The 19909-nt window shown below is 49.1% G+C and overlaps 1 protein-coding gene across 3 annotated transcripts in view; it reads right to left on the bottom strand.

Annotated features, from left to right (window-relative positions):
• Positions 1 to 19375, bottom strand: part of Sec14l5 (SEC14 like lipid binding 5) — a 41000-nt gene extending 21625 nt beyond the window's left edge. The window contains exons 1-3 of one of the 3 annotated variants that reach the window (XM_021185357.3): positions 19125 to 19375; positions 18463 to 18566; positions 662 to 811 (exon numbers count right to left, since the gene is read on the bottom strand). In XM_021185357.3, the coding sequence (XP_021041016.1) occupies positions 662 to 811; positions 18463 to 18525 (213 nt within the window). In that variant the 5' untranslated portion in view covers positions 18526 to 18566; positions 19125 to 19375. Of the gene's footprint in view, positions 1 to 661; positions 812 to 18462; positions 18567 to 18970; positions 19056 to 19124 lie in introns of those variants that run through there. The other 2 variants (XM_085832106.1, XM_085832107.1) reach the window with 2 other exon arrangements.
• Positions 19376 to 19909: the final 534 nt, after the last annotated feature.

Genomic DNA, 19909 nt, shown 5'->3' with positions numbered 1-19909 from the left:
GGCGAAAGGAAATAGCGCGAGGTCACCCATATCCCTGGTTCCCACTTCTGCTCCCACCCAGCCTGGGTCACCCCTTAGCTGGTACTTCAAGTTTCATCTCCTGTTACTCCCTAGTCTGGCCTGTGTCATTCCCCAATCTAGAAACAGAGACCCTGCTCCCTCTGCCCCTCAGCCCAACAAGAGACACCCAGCTTGAGAAGGACAACATCGCTCGCACCACCAACCATCCACACTGGCACAGATCCAGATCCCTTGGATGGACACTCAGCCCAAATAACTCACACCCTGAGTACTTTGTACTGCCAACACCATCAAGCCAAGAATGCTCCTACTCCACACACACACACACACTTGAAGCCATCGGGGATCCTTTGTCCTGTCACCAGACATTCTGCCCTGGCCCTCTTCCCAGTCCCAATGCAACACTGCCACCCAGTCACTTCCACCACCCAGCCACCTCCGGCCACCAAGCTGTGGCCCAAACTCGTAGACCCGCACCCCACTCCATGTCCCCAGATGCACATCTAGCTCTGGTTCCCAGACCCTGAGCCTGGGCTCCCTGGCTACTAGCCCTACCAGATCTCAAGGTTCTGGTGTCCCCACTCCACCCCAAGTGAATCCGTTCACACCCTGCACACCGGGACCCCAGCCCCGTGCCCACCTTCCGCAGCAGCCGCGGGGCATCCACTCGCAGCCTGCAGCTCCGCTCCACGGTGTGCACTGCCCCATCTGCGCTCCGCCACTCGCCCAGGACTTCACTCCCCAGAAAGACTGGGATAAGCGGGCAGGTGGGGAAGCGCTTCTCGTAGGCCTGTGGACAGAGAGCCGGTAAGGAGGAGTTTCCTTCCTGAGAGAGACTGTTCCTGGACAGAAGCACCCAGCACACACATCATGGCCCCTTTTCAGAACAGTGAGACAAGACACCATCGAGACATTTTTAATTATTTTCATTTATTTATTTTGGTGGTATTGGGGAGTGAACCCAAGCAAGCAAGCACCCTAACATCAAGCTACATCCTCAGACTGCTTTACTTTTTATTTTGAGACAGGGTCTCCCTAAACTGACCAACTTGTCCTTGAACTCATTCTGCAGTCAAAAGCCACCTTGCCGCTTTCTCAGTGGTGGGAATGACAGCCTGGGTCATTAAGTCTAGTTCCTACCCTCAACACTAAAAGAAAAAAAAATATCTCAGAAAAACACCTGAGTCCTGTTTTCCAACCTGGGCCAATCAGAGTGGGTCTCACAAAGGGTTTTCAGAGGAAATAGGGGCTATCCTACCATATGCAAGGCACTAGTGGGAATACACCACCAACACTGAGGTGAGAATCCTTGGGGTGGCTTCAAGAAGAGTGACCCTCAGGCAATCAGAGAACTCTAGAAATTCACATTAAGGACATGGGACCTCAGACGTGCACATTGAGAAGAAATGTTCCATATCTCGTGCACATATGTTTGTCCAGAAAATGTATTGAGAGTGTGGGTTCTCCACACAAGCTCTGTGTTACCATCACCACGTATGAAAGCCTGCTGTTAATATGGATGCGAGGTAACTGCTGAACGTCAAATGAGCTTACACAACTGCCCGAAGGGTTGGAGAGAAAGAGAGACAGACAGACAGACAGGGGGACAGAGACCCTGATAAAATACAACACCCCCTTCTGATTAAAGAAAATTGCCAATAAACTGTCAGCCACATAGGAAAAACCCATAGGCAACCTCACACTCAGGGGTGAAAGACGTAATGCTTCACCCCTCAGGTCAGAAATCAGACTCTGGTGTGAGTTCTCCTTGCTTCTATTTAAACCCACAGTTCAGGTTCAAGCTAGGCATCTAAACTGTAAGGAAGTAAAATGATTTCTATTTATAGACTACATGGACTTATATAAAGGGTCCCTGGGATCCCTCCCCCTTCCCCCCCCACACCCACACAGAGGCATGCTCACGCACACCCACACAAGAATATATTGAAATCTTTTTTTAAGAAGAAAGCAAGCGTGACCAGCTGTTAACAACACAGGCCTGATGACCTGAGTCTGATTCCCAAACCCTCCATGGAGGAGAGAATCCTCTCACACACACACATTCCACACCTACACACAATACATGGGGAAAGCTTAAATCAAAAATGAAAGAAAGGGGGAAAAAGGACTGAACACGGTTAGAACGAGCCAACCATGGTCTCATGCACACTGACAATCCCAGCACTCAGTAGGCAGAGCCAGGAGAAGCTACGAAAATTCAAGGCCTGCCTGTTTGCTTGCTTTTAGTTTGTACATTTATGTATTTGCCTGAGGAGAGGAGCATGTACCACAGCACATGTGTGCAAGTCAGGAGACAACCTGCAGGAGGCTGGGTCTCTCCTCCCACCACATAGGTCCCAGTGACACACTCAGGCCACCACACTTGTCAGCGGCCCCTTTCCCTGCTGAAATGCCTTTCCATCCCTTTCCACTTCCCTTTCTTTTTCTCTTTTCTTTTTCCACATAGCATTTTTATTGATTCTCTGGGCATCAATAAAATTCTCTGGGAAAATCAAAAAATTCTCTGAGAATCATACCACGCACCTCAGAGGCCTGCCTGTCTTACGTCGTGAGTTCCAGGCTCAGAGGCCTGCCTGTCTTACGTCGTGAGTTCCAGGCTACACATACCATTGTGTCTCAGAGAAAAGGGAAAAGAAAGAGAAAAAGGAAAAGAAAAAGGAGGAAAAGGAAAAGAAGGGGTCGGAGAGATGGCTCAGTGGTTAGGTGCACTGGCTGCTCTTCCCAGAGATCCTGAGTTCAATTCCCAGCACCCACGGGGCAGCTCACAGCTGTCTGTAACTTCAGGATACCACAACCTCACACAGACACACATACAAGCAAAACACAACTGTCCATAAAATAAAAATAAGAATACACAAAAACCAAAACCTTAAGTACATGCCCAAAAGTAGGAGTTAGCCCTTAGAAAGGAGAGGCAGGGGGATGGCCTTCCTAGCAAATTCAAGGCTAGCCTAAGATATACGAGGGCCAGTTTCAGAAAGTAATAATTAATTAATTAATTAATTGTGGACAAATAACTGATGCAAAAGGGATGTGAACATAAACATAGAAAAATAATTATAAGTATTTCTAGCAAGTATTTACAGTTTATGTGGAGAATTTGTGTATATTTGACATGCACTAATAACTGTACAAGTGTATACATCTGTGTAGATATACATAGGATGTTCTACATACAAACACATATATTTATCATAGTATATACATATGGATGGTTTGGGAGATGGAACCCATTGCCTTGTGAGTGCAAAGCAAGCTGTCAGCCTTGCTCTCAGAGCTTTTACTGGTTCTCCTTGTTTGTTTGTTTGTTTGTTTGTTTGTTTGTTTGTTTGAGGGAGAATCTCATGTGGCCCAGACTGGCTTTGAACTCACTGTGTATGGAGGATGACCTTAAACTTCTGATCTAGCTGCTAGGATGCTAGGTAGGCACCACCCGGCTAGTATGGTATATTATCAGTGTGCGTGTGCATGTGTGCATGTGTGTGTGTGTGTGTGTGTTTTCATCCCATGGCATGATTGTGTGAGTCATGATGTGATTCCCTCCTTACCTGGATGCTAATTCTACCATGTATGAGCTGTGTAACTTCAGGCAGGGCACTTAGCCTCTCTGGGCCACCTGCTGAAGCAGTGCTAGGTGCAAGGGAAGAGCAGTTGGAATCTCCTTATCTTGGTTTATCAATGTCATATGCTCCTACAACAAGGAGCCCTTAATCAGGAGTGCCCCTGATGCTGCCGTCCCAAAAGCTACTGCAGATCCTGGACTGGGGGTACTTCTTTATGAGCACAGAGGTCCTCCCCAGGGTAGTAGCTGAAGATAGCTCAAGCGGACCCCCCAAGCGAATGATCAGTTGTTCAGAGAAGACAGCTCTGTGCCCAGTTTAGAGGCTCCCAATCAGACCTACGTGCCTCAGACCTGGGACCAGACAAACTCCAAAAATAGTGGCAACATCTGAGGCCAGTGGCATCCTCTCTGCTCCTTCAGCTCCAGGAAGGAGACACTGCCCTAGCCCTGAAGTAGAAGGGATGTCAGGAAGCACAGAAAGGTGCTGGAAGCCAAGGAAGCCATTCCTCCACAGGAGTATGGCGGGCAGACGTGGTCCTGCTGGGCTTCAGGCAAACATGCCGTCCCATGGTTAATATACTTGAGGTCTTATTTCCCTGAGCAAATGCATCCTCAGACTCCTGCCTTCTGGGATTGCTGTATATTCACCGTGGCAGGAACGGAGACAGTCTAACCAGACACTTGAGGGGGAAAGCCCATGAGGTCTCAGCCCTCCACAAAGAGAGGCGGGCAGCTAAGGAAGGCTGAGAGAGAGCAGGAAGGATCATCTTCCCCAGGGCCGCGCACACCGATTGGTTATCCAGTACCAAATGGTCAGCCCTGAGAACATCCACACACTAGTGACATTCTACAGACTGAGCAGGGTGTGTTTTATATTCAGGAATAATATGCATGTATGTGTATGTATGTATAAACAATTAATAAAAGAAGAAGTCATGAATTTGAAATGGAACAGGAGAGGATTTGGAGGGAAGAAAGGGAAAGGGGAAATATAATTATATTATAATCTCAAAAATACAATACATTTTTTAACAGAGAGGTACTTGTGGCTCTCCCTTTGGTTATTGAAACAATGGTTCTCGAGAAGTTAGAATTTTCCCAGAAGCCTCATGCTAGAAGAAGGGAAAGGCTGAGCCTGATGCCAGTCAAAGGGGCAGCTTCTCTCCCAGGAAGAGATGTCACACAGCTCTGACAAGCTGGTAGGCCACTTTGCAGAAGAGACTAGAACCCAGAGAGGGATGGGTCGGTGATGTGTGGAACCACACCTTGGTCAGGAGTGCTTAGCTACCCAGGTCTCTTACCTTCTATTTAAATCCAAACCTCAGATCAAGACATCAACGATGGACTTGGGTTGGGGGGGTGGTCACTGGTCCACTTTAATTGTTCTTTAGGAGAGCCCATAGTGAATAAATCTCCTTTCTCCACTTTTCACTATTACATTTCTGTTCAACTAGCTCGTTGACGATGGATGGCTGAGCCTATCTTGTTAGAGCCGTTGGATCCCAGACTCTGACTCTGGCAGCCCCAAGTGACCAGAAGGGCTGCTGAGGGAGACCCCTGAGAACTCCGTGTATCGTCGTACCCCCAGGACAAGCATTTCCCCCTCTAAGCAGAGTTCCTAGCAGATGACACAAGAGCCTGCAGGGGCCCTGGGCAGCCACCCTCTCCCAGCTGGTCCAAGCAAGACCCTGCCTTTCCTTTCTCTAGGCCTGAAACAGCTTCATTGCTGAGTAGACAGGTGGTGTCTAGAGACCAGTGACAGCCCCGAAAGATAGGACAAACTAGCTCCTTCTCAGGTGTCAAATGCAGGAGGGAGGGCAGAGCTGGCTTAGACGCCACCTCCCCTCTGGGTAGCTGCTATAGAGCATCATCCCCTGAGCAAAGCAGGCACCATGTTTATCAGCTCGGCTGCACCTGCTCGCAAGAATTGTCACCATCCATCAGGCTGACGGGCTCTTGACATTCTCCCATGGAACATAGGGGAAAGAATCATTGGACCCTTACCCGAGAGTCCAGTCACTCCTCTGTCACTTGTATGCTATTCTGTTCTAAGTGCGTGTGGCCTTGATGCTCTCGGGAGACTCTGAGGAATATGGTGTGTATAGCTTAACTGAAAGAATCACTCCATCTATGCAGCTATGGGGAAGCTTTTATCCTTGGAGCAGAATCACCTTCCAGTGCAGTATCTTTGTGTCACTCACTCCTGTAAGCAATCCCTCGCTCACCCGTGCTCTGTACGTAAACCCGATGGTCTCATCGGTTCCCCACACAGAAATCTGATGGAGTGGTACTTTGATGGCAGATGTTCTTTCTATCTCCCCAGGGAAGGAATTCTCTGTGGCCTTTGGGAAGGGGCTAGAGAGTGGCTGGTGCATGACCTGGTCAGGCAGACCTGGTTTCTGCTGCTTCCTAACTAAGGGACTTTGGATAAGCCCTCTGAGACTCCATGTGCATCTCCAGAATGAGATGGTTAAGTTCCTGCATCGCCAGAGATTGGCAAGGGTGTCACTGATGGAGAATCAAGCAACATTGTCACCATGGCAAGTCTGGGCTGTGCCCCTGCCTTCTGTATCATCCTTGGGATGATGTCCTCTTCGGACTAACAGGAAGATAGAGCTCATGGACTCCATGATTCCCCCAGGTCACACAGAATGAGATGATAAATGAGGACTGGAATCCAGTGGACCCAGCCCCAACTCTCCTCCAGGAACTCCTTGCTCAGTGTGTGTTCCCTTGGGAGATGCAAAACAGAACCAGGCATTGTGCCCCATGCCTCTCCAGCCATGTTGGGTCTTTTTCTGCCCCAAGCCTCTCAATTCCTGCCAGGCCAAGGCAGCACCACCCTCTCCCCCTGACTACTGTCAAGTCCCCACCACCGCTCTAGTGAAATAAGTGAACAAAGGAGCTAGTCCTGAGCGGGGGTGGGGGTGAGGGGTCGGTGAGTAAAGAGATCGCCTTGTAAGCACAGGGATTAACTTTCATTCCTAAGACCCACATGCTAGGCGAAATGGTACATGCTGGTAATCCCAGCAAGGAAAAGGTGGGAGACCGAGACAGGTGGATCCCTGGAGCTCAGGGCCAATCAGCCTAGTGAGTAAGTTCCAGGCCAGTGAGAGACCCTGCTTTAAAACTGAAGTAACATCACCTGAGGAACAAGGCCTGAGGTTGACATCTGCATATGTAACTGCACATATGCAAAGACTCTTTCATTCTCTTTCTCTGCGTGTGTCTGTGTGTCTCTATCTGTGTATGTCTGTCTATCTCTTTGTATCTCTCTGTCACTTTCACACTAGCGCACACACACACCCACACAGAGAGTATCCTAACCTCACACTCCTCACTTTGGCCTCCCCCCCACCCGTCCCCTGACCCCCTGCCCTGTCCTGGCCACACTGGCCTTGTTGGTTCTGGAACGCATCCAGCTTGTCCTGCTATGGGTCCTTGCGCCTGCTGTTCCAGGCTTGAAAAGCTCATCTATTCAAAGACGGAGAAGAGCGGGAGGTATGAGTCACTGGGACTTTCTGGAAGGAGCTACCCTTCTTCCAGGGATTCATCCCAGGCACCTCCCTCCACAGCTGCCTTCTCTCCATCCTTTCGGCCCATTCATTTCCTTGACAGCTCTAATCAGCACTCTAAGTGATAGACATGGGGGGGGGGGGGGGCGGCTGTCTAATCATGGCCCACTTCCTCCAGAAGTCCCCAGCTCCATCCCCAGCTCCACCTTTGGTGAAGAAATAACAATTTGCAGTCAAGGAACCCATATCCCCATGCCATGGTCCCACCTGAATGGCACCCAGGGAGAGAGGACAGGTCACAAGCTTGGCACCACAGCCAATGGATGGCCTGCTTCCCACTGGGAGAATTCCATCTGGAGACCCCAGATAACAGGCTTAGGAGATGCTGGCTGTTAGCTTTCTACAACTGTAAAAGACAAGGCTTCATCTTCAACCAGAGGCCTCAGAGCTCCGGTGCAGTGGGGATGACCCATAGACACTTGCCAGTGTAGAGGACAGTGGCCACCGAGAAACACTGGGTACTGCTGACCCTCTCACAGAGCACTAACCACAGGTATAATGGTATAGAGGCTGTGTGTCCAATTACATCTTCTTGATGTTCCCCCTTTACAGATGTGTTAGTGGAGGCCAGGAAAGGCAGACGAAGGCAAGGGACTGGCCGAGTGGAGAGGACTTCACATCTGAGCCACTCCCCTGCCTCTCATATTGCATGTTCCCATCCTAAAGCCAGAAAAACAGGCTGCCTACTCCCCCTCCAGAAAGATGAGCTGTTCCTTCCCATACCAGAACAAGAACCAAAAGGGCCCTTGCATTCCTTTCTACAGGAGAATGTTCTAGAATGTGGCCACTGCCCAGGAAAGCTCCAAGTGGTGAGTCCCAAGTCAGCCTGCCTGTCAACCGTCTCAACAAGAACAGTGAGCACTAAGGGTCAATCAGTGGGTCAACATGGGACCTTCCAGCTATTTCACACTGCCCCTTCCAACAATTCAACAAAGTAGGGAGTTGGCATGTGACTATGGAGAAACCAAAATTCAGAGAGGCTGAACCACTTGCCCACAATCACACAGCTTGTAAGGAGAAAAGGTGAAATTTGACCCTTTGGCAGCCGGAGTACGGGTTCTTGGTTCTTCCATCATGTTACCCCTCATTGTCACACACACATACAACGAGGTGTGCATGGGGAGTCCAGCTCATATTTTTCAGACCATGTTGAGGTCATGTCTTCCCAAGGACCTGGTGCCCACAATATACCCAGTGTGCTCACATTATACACAGTACCACGGATGCACACAGGCAATCCCAGCCCCAAGGTAAACTCCTGTCCTGTATCAGGGTGGCAGTGCTGAGGAGAGCCTGAGGGAGGGTGGCATTCGGTGACACCTTTCAAAAGATGTTTTCTTTCTTTTTTGTTTTGTTCTTTGTTGTTGCTGCTGCTTTTCTTTCTTTTTTCTTTAGACACATTCTGTTTCTTTTGTTTAAGACAAGGGCTCATACAGCCCAGGCTGGGCTCAAACCCTGTCTGTAGCCAAGGATGACCTTGAACTTCTGATCTTCCTGTCCCCACTTCCCACATCCTGGGATAACAGGTGTGCACCACCACTTCTGACCTATGCAGTGCTGGAGGCTGAAGCCAGGACCCTGTGCCTGTGACACCAACAATCCAGCAACTGAGCCACTTCCCAGGCCCACGTTCATTTCTTAAACTACAGGGTTGGTTTTGTGTTCTAGAATCGTTATACTGACCCCTTTCCCATCCAGCGTGGCTGAACCTTGAGAGGCTTCTGGCCTGTACGCGAGAGACACCGGCCCAGATCCTGGGGCTGAGGAGCCCTTTCCTTATCAGGATGTCCTAGTAAGAGGTGGCTCACAGGACCTGCCTGTGCCGCAAATCTGCTCACACAGCCTCTGTCCCTGCCAAGGGGCCTCAACTACCAGCTCATGTCCCCATTCTTGGCCTGGCCACCCACTAAGAAAGCCTGAGTCTGTCCAGACCAAATAGGTATGTGGTGTGGCCTTCTGGGCTCACAGGACCACAGAAGAATCAAGTTACAGTCCCTTTGCCAGGTAGCAGGGGGTAGGGTGGGGTGGGGGTGGACAACCAGGCTTGCCTGCTCAGAAAGAGAGCAGGTCCAAGGCTCTGAACCTGTCACTGAGAAGCCACATCACATGGGGATCTCAGATCCTGTCCCTGCAAGGCTACATCTTATGGGGCTCCATTTTGCAGAAGGAGATTGACACCCTTAGCAGGCAGAGAAGGAAGCCTGGAGCCTGGCAGCCCTGCATTCCTGGCCGCACTCGCCTGCCTCCAGGCAGCAGAATTCAGATACAACAGTCCCCTAACTGTAGCCTGACTCTTTAACATCCTTCTTGTCCACAAGGGACACGTGTTGAATGTGTCCTTTAATTGGTTTTAATTGGTCTCCAGTGGCAGACTACAGAGACTATAGAGTTATGGATGCGACGCTGGAGCAGCAGTGACAGTCACCTGATGCTCTTCCAGAGGACTTCAGTTTGCTTCCCAACACTCAGGTTGGCTGGCTCACAACTGCCTGTAACTCCAGTTCTGAGGGATCCAATGCCTCTGGCCCCCATGGGCACCCACAGTTATGTATACACACACATACACACATACAGAGAGAGAGAGAGAGAGAGAGAGAGAGAGAGAGAGAGAGGGAGGGAGGGAGGGAGGGAGGGAGAGGGAGAGGGAAAAGGAGAGGGAGAGGGAGAGAGAGAGAGAGAGAGAAAGAGAGAGAGAGAGAGCCTATGGACTACAGCTGTTCAGTAGGTAGAGGGCTTGCTTAGCATACACAGATCCCTGGGTTCCATCCTGAGCACTGTATAAAAACAAGTACAGTGGTACACACCAGTAATTACAGACCCAAGACAGTAGAGGCAGAAGGACTGGAAGCTCAAAGTCATCCTCAGGTACATAGTAAGTTCAAGGACAGAGAACCTGGGCTACGAGAAACCCAATCCCAAAATGACAAAAGGGGTGTGTGTGTGTGTGTGTGTGTGTGTGTGTGTGTGTGTGTTTGCATATGACTTTGATTCCAACATTTGGCAAGCAGAAACAGGAAGATCTCTGTGAGTTCAAGGCCAGCCTGGTTATATAGCAAGTTCTAGAGACCCTGTCTTTAGAAGGAGGAGGAAGAGGAAGAAGAGGAGGAAGAGGAGGAAGAGGAGGAGGAGGAGGAGAAGGAGAAGGAAGAAGCCTAAATGAATTAATATTCACACTACAGCTCCACAGGGATTTGATAGGTATATGGACTTGGATGTTCAGATCAGAGAAATGTTGCCAGTAGCCAAAAGGTAGGCACATCTGTTAATCTTGTGGTTCCTCCAGATAAAGGACTATCTCTCAGTCATTTAAAACAAATGGAGTGCAGGTCCAGTGAGTGAAGGTGCTTGCTGCTAAACCCAGTGACCTGAGATTGATCCCCAGTACCCACAAAGTAGGAGAAGAGTTGACTCAAAAGTTGTCTTCTGTCTCTCACATCTGCACCATGGCATGAGGGCTACACACACACACACACACACACACACAACCTAAACAAAATACAAACACCCCACACAACTTGGATGGTGCTGAATGAAATAAACCAAGCACTGAAGGGAAAACATAGTCTGATTTCTTCCCTTTGATACCTAGGATGTCTCTGTTTGTAGGCAAAGCAACAAGGAGGGTCCCCAGAGCCCCGGGCAGTGGTGGAACAAGATGTGTTTTGCAGGTAGTCTCAGTTGGGCGGTGAGAGGCCTCTGGGGGTGCCAGTTGCCCAGCAATATATCTGTCCCTAATGCCACTGACAGGAGACTTAAAGCAGTTGCCATGACGGGGCTCTGTTTTGGCTTTTTGTTGCTGTTGTTTGCTTCATGGAGCTGAAGTTGGAGCCCAGAGCCTCCTGTGTGCTTGGCCACGGAGCTGCAGCCCAGTCTGAGGCAGTGAAACTCTGAGCCTCGTGTGTTCACTGTGAGAGACAAGTGCACGCCCCTGACAGCACTTCTCCACGCGTGGAACAGTTTCTTGAGTGTGTTTGTTTTGGTTTCTGTATCAAGGTCTCTATGTCTATGTTGGTCACCACAACAACTACCCAAGCAGGCTGGCGGCATACAGATACCATCCCAGCACTTAGGAGATGGATAAGGAATTCAAGGCCAGTCTTAGCTACATATTGCACTTGAGCCTCGGCTGCATGAGACTGTGCAGGTGGGGAAGAGGGACACAAATATACCTTAAACATGTCAGATAGGGAGCTGGAAAGATGGTTTGGCTGATGAGCATTTACTGTTCTTAAAGAGAAGCAAGGCTTGGTTCCCAGCTCCCACATGGTGGCTTACGACCATCTCTAACTCCAGTTCCAGGGGTTCTAACACCCTCTTCTGACCTCTGTGGGCACCAGGCATGCATATGGTGCACATATAGGTATGCAGTTACAACACTCATATCCATAAAATAGCTTTTTAATAAAAAAGCATGGTAGCACAGGACTGTAATCTCATCTATCAGTAAGTTCAAGGCCATCCTGGTATCATGGTATTCTTTAGGGGTTCAGAGCAGGCAAGAACACAGAGCAAGACTATGTCTCAAGAGAGAAATAAACGGGATGTGGTGGTACACACCTTTAGTCCCAGCACTCAGGAGTCAGAGGCAGGCTGATTTCTATGAACGTGGTGTCAGCCCAGTCACCATAGAGAGTTCCAAGCCAGCTAGGACTACGCAGAGAAACCTTGTCTAAAACAAACAAACAATAAAGATAAATAAACCAGGACGGAGTGGGAGCTCAGGGGGTAAGAATGAACTCGCATGGGAATCTGGTCTGCAGTCTCCATCACCCAGCACTGTCGTGAAGAGAAACGAGATTCTTCTCTGGGGCTTGCTAGCTCTAAATTCAGTGAAAGACCCCATCTAAGGGGATATGGTAGAGAGTAGTAGACAGCACATCCATACAGGCATATACATACAAAGAAGAGAAGGAGAACCTGATCGTCAGACAGGCACAGTGACAGCTTCCAGAACCTTCCTTAATCTTTTCATTAAAAACAAGTCAACCAGTCAACAGAAAAATGACACACCATATCGCCACAAACACAATCAGTGATCTAGTGCCTTCAGGAGATAATACTCGCTGACAGGTTTGGTGACTGGGGACTTCCCCCTGTCTGCTTCAAGGCCTCTAGCATCAGGAGAGTCTTCCCTGGGCAATGGATAGGGATACCCCAAATCAGAGCTCGTCACCAAGGCAGAATTGCTTCCCTTCATCAGTTAGCAACCAGATCAAATGATGCCCCAGGGAACTCATTTAATCTCACTTAAATAAGGCCCCAGCTGCTTTATTAAAAGGATATCCACAGCAACCATTCTGCTGGAACTGCTTTGGGCCCGGGCTGCAAGAGTATCCGGCTCCTTATTAACAATCCGTTTGCTCAATTACACGCTGCGTATCAATACAGCATGGCCAAGGCTTTAAATATTTTAGCACTGAATTGCAGGAGGGTGGAAAGCCTACAACTTAAAAAATTCCACTTCAGGCCCCTTTCCTCTTTACATTTGCAGGATCAAAGGAGATTGGGAGCCTAAGACACCCTGGGACAGTAGCCACACAAGAACGGATGGAGGGCGTTTCTGAAGCCTCACAACCAAAGCTTTGTCTGGGGGTTTTACCAAGTGTCACGATGTAAACTCATTGTATGGAGGAAGTGGGAGTTTCTAAATTCCAGTCTAAGTTTTGCTGTGTGCTGGGTGTTACCAACCCAGGACAAAATGGCAGCAAATGTTAAAGAAACAAAGTGTTAGGTTTGTATGGGGGTGGGGAGGGGGCTCAGAAGGACACAGAGGATTCCTGAAGAATAAGGAATTCATAGAAGAATTACTAACTCCGTGCCAGAGCAGCCACAATACGGTGGAAATCCTATAGAGAGGTCAGACTCCAGGCATGGTGGAGACTCTGAAAAGATCTGGAGGTTAACAGGGCAGAGGAGGGGGGCCCTTCCTGTACCTTGTGAGGGGGGGCATTCACAGCAAGTCTGTGGGCTATATGATTCCCTACAGGAGGCAGGGAAGGAGGTGGGGGAACAGGTGTATGCCTTTACTGCAGATGTACTTCCCAAGTGAGATTATAGACATGTCCTTGCAGGGTCCCCAAGGTCTGATGCTTGTCCCCTGAGGCTGGGTAGAGAAACTTCAGTGCAGCTGATAAAGCCAAAATTTCATTCAGACAGAGTTTTGTCTTGCTAAAGATATTTCAAATGAGAATGTTCAAAGCCACAGACTGTGGCTAGTGCTGTGGCTCGGTTATGGTGTGGGTACCCAGCATGAGCCTTGGGTTTCATCCCGGGCACCACATTCAAAATAATGTGTTTCAGCTTCAGTGAGAGGCCATCTCAAATAAGGGCAGTGTCTTCTTCTAGCCCTCTTGGCCTACTCCTTTGAAGTGGGAGCTGGGGTACCAAAATCCCCCGCCTTTTCATCTGTTTAAAACTATATAAGGGACTTGGTGGTTCATACTTTTAGTCACAACATTTGTAAGGCAGAGGCAGGCACTCTCTGTGAGTCTAAGGTTAGGCTGGTTTACATAACAAGTTCTGTGCCAAGCTAAGTCTACATAGGAAGACTTTGACCCCAACCACCACAATAAAAGTATTGAAAGGGTTTTTAATGAAATAAAGGTAGAGAATTACTGAAGAAACACGACATCTGATATCATCCTCTGGCCTTCTCATACCCATGTACATATATGTACATATCTGCCCTGTGTGTACATAGACCACACTCATACACAAACACACACTAACCCCCTCCTTTTTTTTTTCCTTTTGAGGACAGTATGTAGCCAAGGCTGGACTTGAATCTGCAATCTTCCTGCTTCAGACTGCCAAGTACATGAAACACCATACCTAGATTAAAAAATTTAAACTCAGGGCTGGAGAGATGGCTCAGAGGTTAAGAGCACTGGCTGCTCTTCCAGAGGTCCTGAGTTCAATTCCCAGGAACCACATGGTGGCTCACAACCATCTGTAATGGGATTCGATGCCCTCTTCTGGTGTGCAGGTTTACATGCAAATAGAACACTCAGATACACACATACATACATACATACATACATACATACATACATACATACATGGTTTTTTTAATTAAGCTCAGCCAGGCAGTGGTGCTACACGCCTTTAATCCCAGCACTCAGGAGGCAGAGGTAGATGGATCTCTGAGTTCAAGGCCAGCCTAGTCTACAGATCAATCTCTCTCTCTCTCTCTCTCTCTCTCTCTCTCTCTCTCTCTCTCTCTCTCTCTCTCTCTCTCTCTCCCTCTCCCTCCCTCTCCCTCTCCCCCTCCCCCTCCCCCTCCCCCTCCCCCTCCCCCTCCCCCTCTCCCCACCTCCCGTGTGTGTGGGGAGGTGGGTAAGTGCTCCAAATTGTTCAAATGTGGCCATCAGAAGTTGACATGTCTCCCTCCATCTCTCTCCACCTTATTTTTGAGGTGTGATTGTTCACTACACCTGGAGCTCAGTACATTTCTACTAGGCTGACTGACCAGTGAGTCCTGAAGCTCCGCCTTTCTCTATACCCCCATCCTGAGCATCAGAGGTGCACACTATTGCACCCCGTTTTTATAAGGTTGCTGGGGAGCCCTAACTCGGGTCCTCATGGCTACACAGCAAACCTTTTACCCACTGAGCCATCTCCTTGGCTCAATCTTTAAAATAGTTTTCACAATTAGGAGGCTGACAAAGGAAGATCATTGTGAGTTCCAAGCCAGTCTGAGCTACAGAGTGAAATCCTGTCTCAAAATAAACACTAATTAGCTGGGCCAGTGAAGTGGCTCAGTGGGTAAAGGTGTCTGTGGTAAGACTGAAGACCTAAGTTCAGTTCCCAAAACTCACATGGTAAAAAAAAAAAAAAAAAAAAAAATTGAATCCAGACAGTAGTAATCCTCTGACTGGAGATGTCTGCCTGTCTATCTATCTATCTATCTATCTATCTATCTATCTATCTATCTATCTCTTTCACTCTCTAAAATGGTGTAATAAAAATTTTAGAAATCTTGCTGGAAAGATGGCTCAGAGGTTAATAGCACTTACTGCTCTTCCAGAGAGGACCAGGGTTTGGTTCCCAGAACACACATCTGGTGTCTCACAGCCACCTGTGACTCCAATTCCAATATGCTCTGGCCTTGGTGGGTGCCTACAGACACAAAAACTCATACAGGCACATCTACATACACACAAATAAGGAAGATAGCCTTTAAACAGTTTTAGAAGCCTTTCAGTTTCAGCTCGTGGGCTTTTGATGCATAGTGGGTGATCCAATTCTCCAGACACTCCTGTCAAACACAAACCAAAAGGTCTGCAGCTCAGATGCCTGGAGGCAGCTGAGTTCATCCCCAGTGGTCCAGCCTGGAACCCACACTGAGGGCAAGTATCAGCTGAGGAACAAAGAGGGGCATTAAGGGCAGAAAAACCCCTTTGTGCCTCCAAAGCCACAAGTTCTGTGTAGTTATGTGGTTATTTGAGGGACAATAGCGTTTTGTCAACAGTCAGCAAAGCATCTTTGTCTGTGGTGAAGCAGGATCTGGACACAGACAAAAACAGGACGGAAGAGAGGAGGTGGCTGTGACCCGCCCTCCACAGAACACTTTGAAGATGATTCAACGTAATTTACTTTTTAATTGGTTTGTTTGGTTGTTTGGTTGGTTTGGTTTTTTGAGACGGTCTTTCTGTGGAGACCAGGCTGGCCTCCAACTTACAGAGATAACCCTTCTCTTTTCTCCTCCTCTACCTCCTCCTCCCTCTTCTTTTTCATTTGGGGCTGGAGGATGAGGGCTTGAGACAGTGTCTTACGTAGCTCTGTGTATTATCTAGCCCTGTAGCTCATATGACTTTGGATTTCCAATCCCCCTTTCTCTGCCATCTTCCCACCTACTGTTGAGATCCTAGACATGTGCCATCACACATGATTGTGAACATTTTTTTAATAACCTATACATAGTATATTAAGTTTACATTTTTGTTTGTTTCTTGAGACAGGGTTTCTCCGTGTAACCCTGGCCATCCTGGAACTCATCCTGTAGACCAGGCTGTCCTCAAAGTCAGAGATTCACCTGCCTCTGCCTTCTGAGTTCTGGGATTAAAGGACGTGCCACCATTGCCTGGCTAAATTTACATGTATTAAGCCCTCACAGTACATTATATTCCACCCTATAGACATGTGTCTTGGTTTCATGGCTGAAAAGGTTTTGAAACAATTCCAGAAGGAGAGGACAAACTCTCTCTTCTACTCAATGAATGAATAGGCTCAGAAACTTAGAAAATGTGAGTAGCCACTAGAGGACTTGTACCATTTTCTCTCCCCTTCCTAAGAGTTTTGTAAGTGTTTAAACTACATTGATTGACCTGGGAGACTGCATGTAGAGGTCAGGGGACAATATTTGGGTGTCTATTCTCTTTCACCATTTGGGCAGCGATGGAACTCAGGTAAATCAGGTTTAAAGGCAGCCATCTTTATCCAATGAGCCATCTCACCAACCTTTCTCTTTTATACAGGGTCTCAAGTAGCTCAGGCTAGCCTGGAACTCATGACAAACTGAGGTAACCTAGCCTCCTAACTCTAACCTCTGGCCTGGGATTATGGTGGAGCACCACCATATGAGATGACAAGGTGCTGAGGACTGAGCCCAGGGCTTTGTTCATGCCAAGAGAACACTCCACAGACTGAGGCATAACCGTCTAGTATTTCCATCTGCTTGGTGTGAAGTGAGCTATGTACTGAGACCAACACACACGGACACGCACATGCACACACACACACACACTGTAATCACCATGACAACCTTATGCCAGAGTGTGGATAACAGCAGTATGGACTCTGTGCTTCTGACCTCAGCCTCGCCCTCTGGAGTCACAGCCCCATGGCAGAGAAGGGGCACCCTACAGCCTGCCTGCACAAGAGTCGCAGTGTGAGCCAGAACTCACAGCTCATTTCCTCTTCATCAGAGCCTGCTGTAGGAGCTGCAGATACCAGTTCACTCAGCCAACAGCCCGTCACCATGATTTGGAAAGCCAGAGATCTCCATTTTAAAGATAGACAGCAGAAGATCAGGAGTGGGGTCGCCTGCTCCCAGGGTCCCCAGCTTGTCAGCCTCTTGTCAACCTCCCCATCCTAAGTTCCAGCCCTGTGCAACGATGCCTTCTGTAGGCCTTTATCTTCTATAGGCCAGAAAAACATAGGCATGTGGGCTCCTAGCATTGGATCAGACAGGACACATGCGCAGATCCCCCAGCTGAGACAGGTTCTTGAAAAGAAGGCTGGGGTTAACAGTTGGGGGTGTAGTGCAGCAAAGCGGGAAGACATTTGGTGTTTTAGACACTAGCAGGGTGTCCAACCTTCTGACACTGATATGCTGTTCTAGTCTACAAGTATATTGGGCCACATTCATAGCTATCCTGGGACGCAAGTAGCCCATGGGCCACAGGTTGGACACATTTGCAAAATATTTCAATATAATCACTTGTAAAACCTTCTCCTCTCCCCACCCGTGTGTGTGTGCATGTGCATGTGTGTGTGCATGTGTGTGCTTGTGTGTGTGTGCTTGTGTGTGCATTTGTGCATATGCATGTGTGTGCATTTGTGTGTATGCATATGCGTGCTTGTTTGTGTGTGTGTGCATGTGTGTGTGTGCTAGGCATGGAATTCAGAGCCTTCTGCATGCTCTGCAAGCATTCACCACTGTGCCGTACCTCCAGCTCTAGATCTTGTGTGATAACAGGGAATGCCATATGTCACAGGTACCTACTATGTGTCAATCATGTGGCTTCTGGGACACCAGTCACTTCTACTACTGTCCACCACAAGCCCGTGTCATAGCACTGTCCCCATTTCTCCGCGGAGAGACTGAAGTTCCGGAAGGCAGAGTGGTGGGACCCAGAGAAGGAGTCCAGGGGTTCTCTACCTCTGACCCAGAAGGCCAAGGATCTGCGGTCATGCCTAGGCACACAACTGCCCCAGTGCAGGACACTCACATACACACTCATACCGGAAGACTGCATCTCCATCTCCTCTTTTTGTTTCTATGTAGCCCAGGATGGCTTTGAACTCCTGATCCTCCTGCTTCAGCCTTTGAATGTAAGGATCATAGCATATACCCTCATTCTAGAGCTTGTATTTTATCTGCTCGGCAGGGTTCCAAGAGTCATGACAGGTGGGAGGGGGTGGCCAGGCAAAGAAGTCAGGAAGTCAGGACAGCTGAAAAGTTCAGTGAAATTTGTCCGTTTCACAGCCTGAAATGTCCTCTTTCTTTCCCACCATTGACCTCCAGTCACAAGAGGAGTCCAAGAACCAGGGGTCACTCACCGCCATGACCAGCTCGAATGGATACTTGTATACTCGTACAGGAGACTGATATTTTTGCACCATGTTCCAACTCAGAAGTCACCAGGACAGAGAGAGCACGGAAGCTGGAAATGAAGCGTTACTGGTGAGGTGGCAGCTCCTTTCCCACAAAGCATGAGCACTGTCAGGCAGCCCCGGCCCTCAAAGTAAGAAACTGATAGGATTATCAGCTAACCCGGGCCAGGTACCTGTCCACTACCCAGCTCCCCAACCCACACTCAGCCCTCTGAGAGCAAGCAACACTTCATGCCGTCTCCCCATCCCCACTCTTTCAGAGGCACCCTCAATGCCACCCACTCAAGCAGGCACACACATTTGCAATTCTTACATTCCCACGATTGTCCTCGCACATTCTCCCCGTGACTTGCTGTGGACATCCTGCCCTATGCCCAACCCCCAGTGTTTTTGTGCCTGCCCTTTCATTTTCTTCCATAATAGCCTGACACGTGCACCTTTCTGTACGGTTCACCTGCATCCCACTCCCACACAGGACAGTCCTTGTACACGCAGCATAGAACTTTGCACAGGCACTCAGCTCCCTGCAGCAACTTCACCACGCGCACTCTATCCCCCCCAGGTGCACACAAATGCGCACCCACACAAAGCTATTCAAATACACGTACATGCGCAGGCTCCGCTGCTCCGCTCACCCTCAGAACTGCTGGAGACACAGCACAGTGCTCTGACACCTGCTTGACCTGGGAGCTGAGCTCGCCCAATCACCAGGAGGCGCCTTGCCCGGAGCGCAGAACTCAGGAGCTCAATAGCCTCCTGTCAATCCTACACAAACAGTGGCCCGGAGGGCAGAAGAGGGACCAGAGCGGTGACAGATGTGCCCGGCCTGGACCGCTCCAGGACCCGGGACAGAGGGAGAGCCTGGCCTGGCCTGGCCCCACCCCCACAAGATTATCTTGTTCCCTGATTGGTCTGGTCCCAACCCCGCCCCGGCCAGACTCGGCCCCTTGTCTTAAGCCTGCCCCTCATTTTTATTCATCCCTCTCTTGGTCACGCCTTCAGCCCTACCCTTGCTCCCTATTGGCCATGGCTCGAGAAGACCCCACCCATGTTGACCCTATTCACACTCACCCAGACTCAACAAAGGCTCCGCCCCCAGTCCAGTCTCCGTCCCCATGAAGACCCAGCCCTGAGGACGCAACCCCCCAACCCCGTTCATTTGCACCTGCCCAGAGTTACAGAGCGCGACTTCCCTAGTCCACAACTACCTCGTTCTGAGTAACCTCTTCTTCAGCCTACTGCACCTGAACTTTTCTTTTTTTTTTTTTCCGGTTCGGTTTGAGGTGGAATCCACACTGTAGACCAGTCGAGGCTATATTACCCCAACCTCCGGATTACAGATGTGCTCCACCATGTCCCGCTGACCCCTGGCCTTGATCTCATTCTCTATCTG

The sequence above is a fragment of the Mus caroli genome, unplaced genomic scaffold (genome assembly GCF_978045245.1).
Source record: "Mus caroli unplaced genomic scaffold, Mus_caroli_1 scaffold_17, whole genome shotgun sequence".
In the NCBI taxonomy this organism is placed as follows: Eukaryota; Metazoa; Chordata; class Mammalia; order Rodentia; family Muridae; genus Mus; species Mus caroli.
The sequence above is the reverse complement of the archived record's forward strand: the minus strand, read 5'-3'. Positions and strand labels throughout refer to the sequence as shown.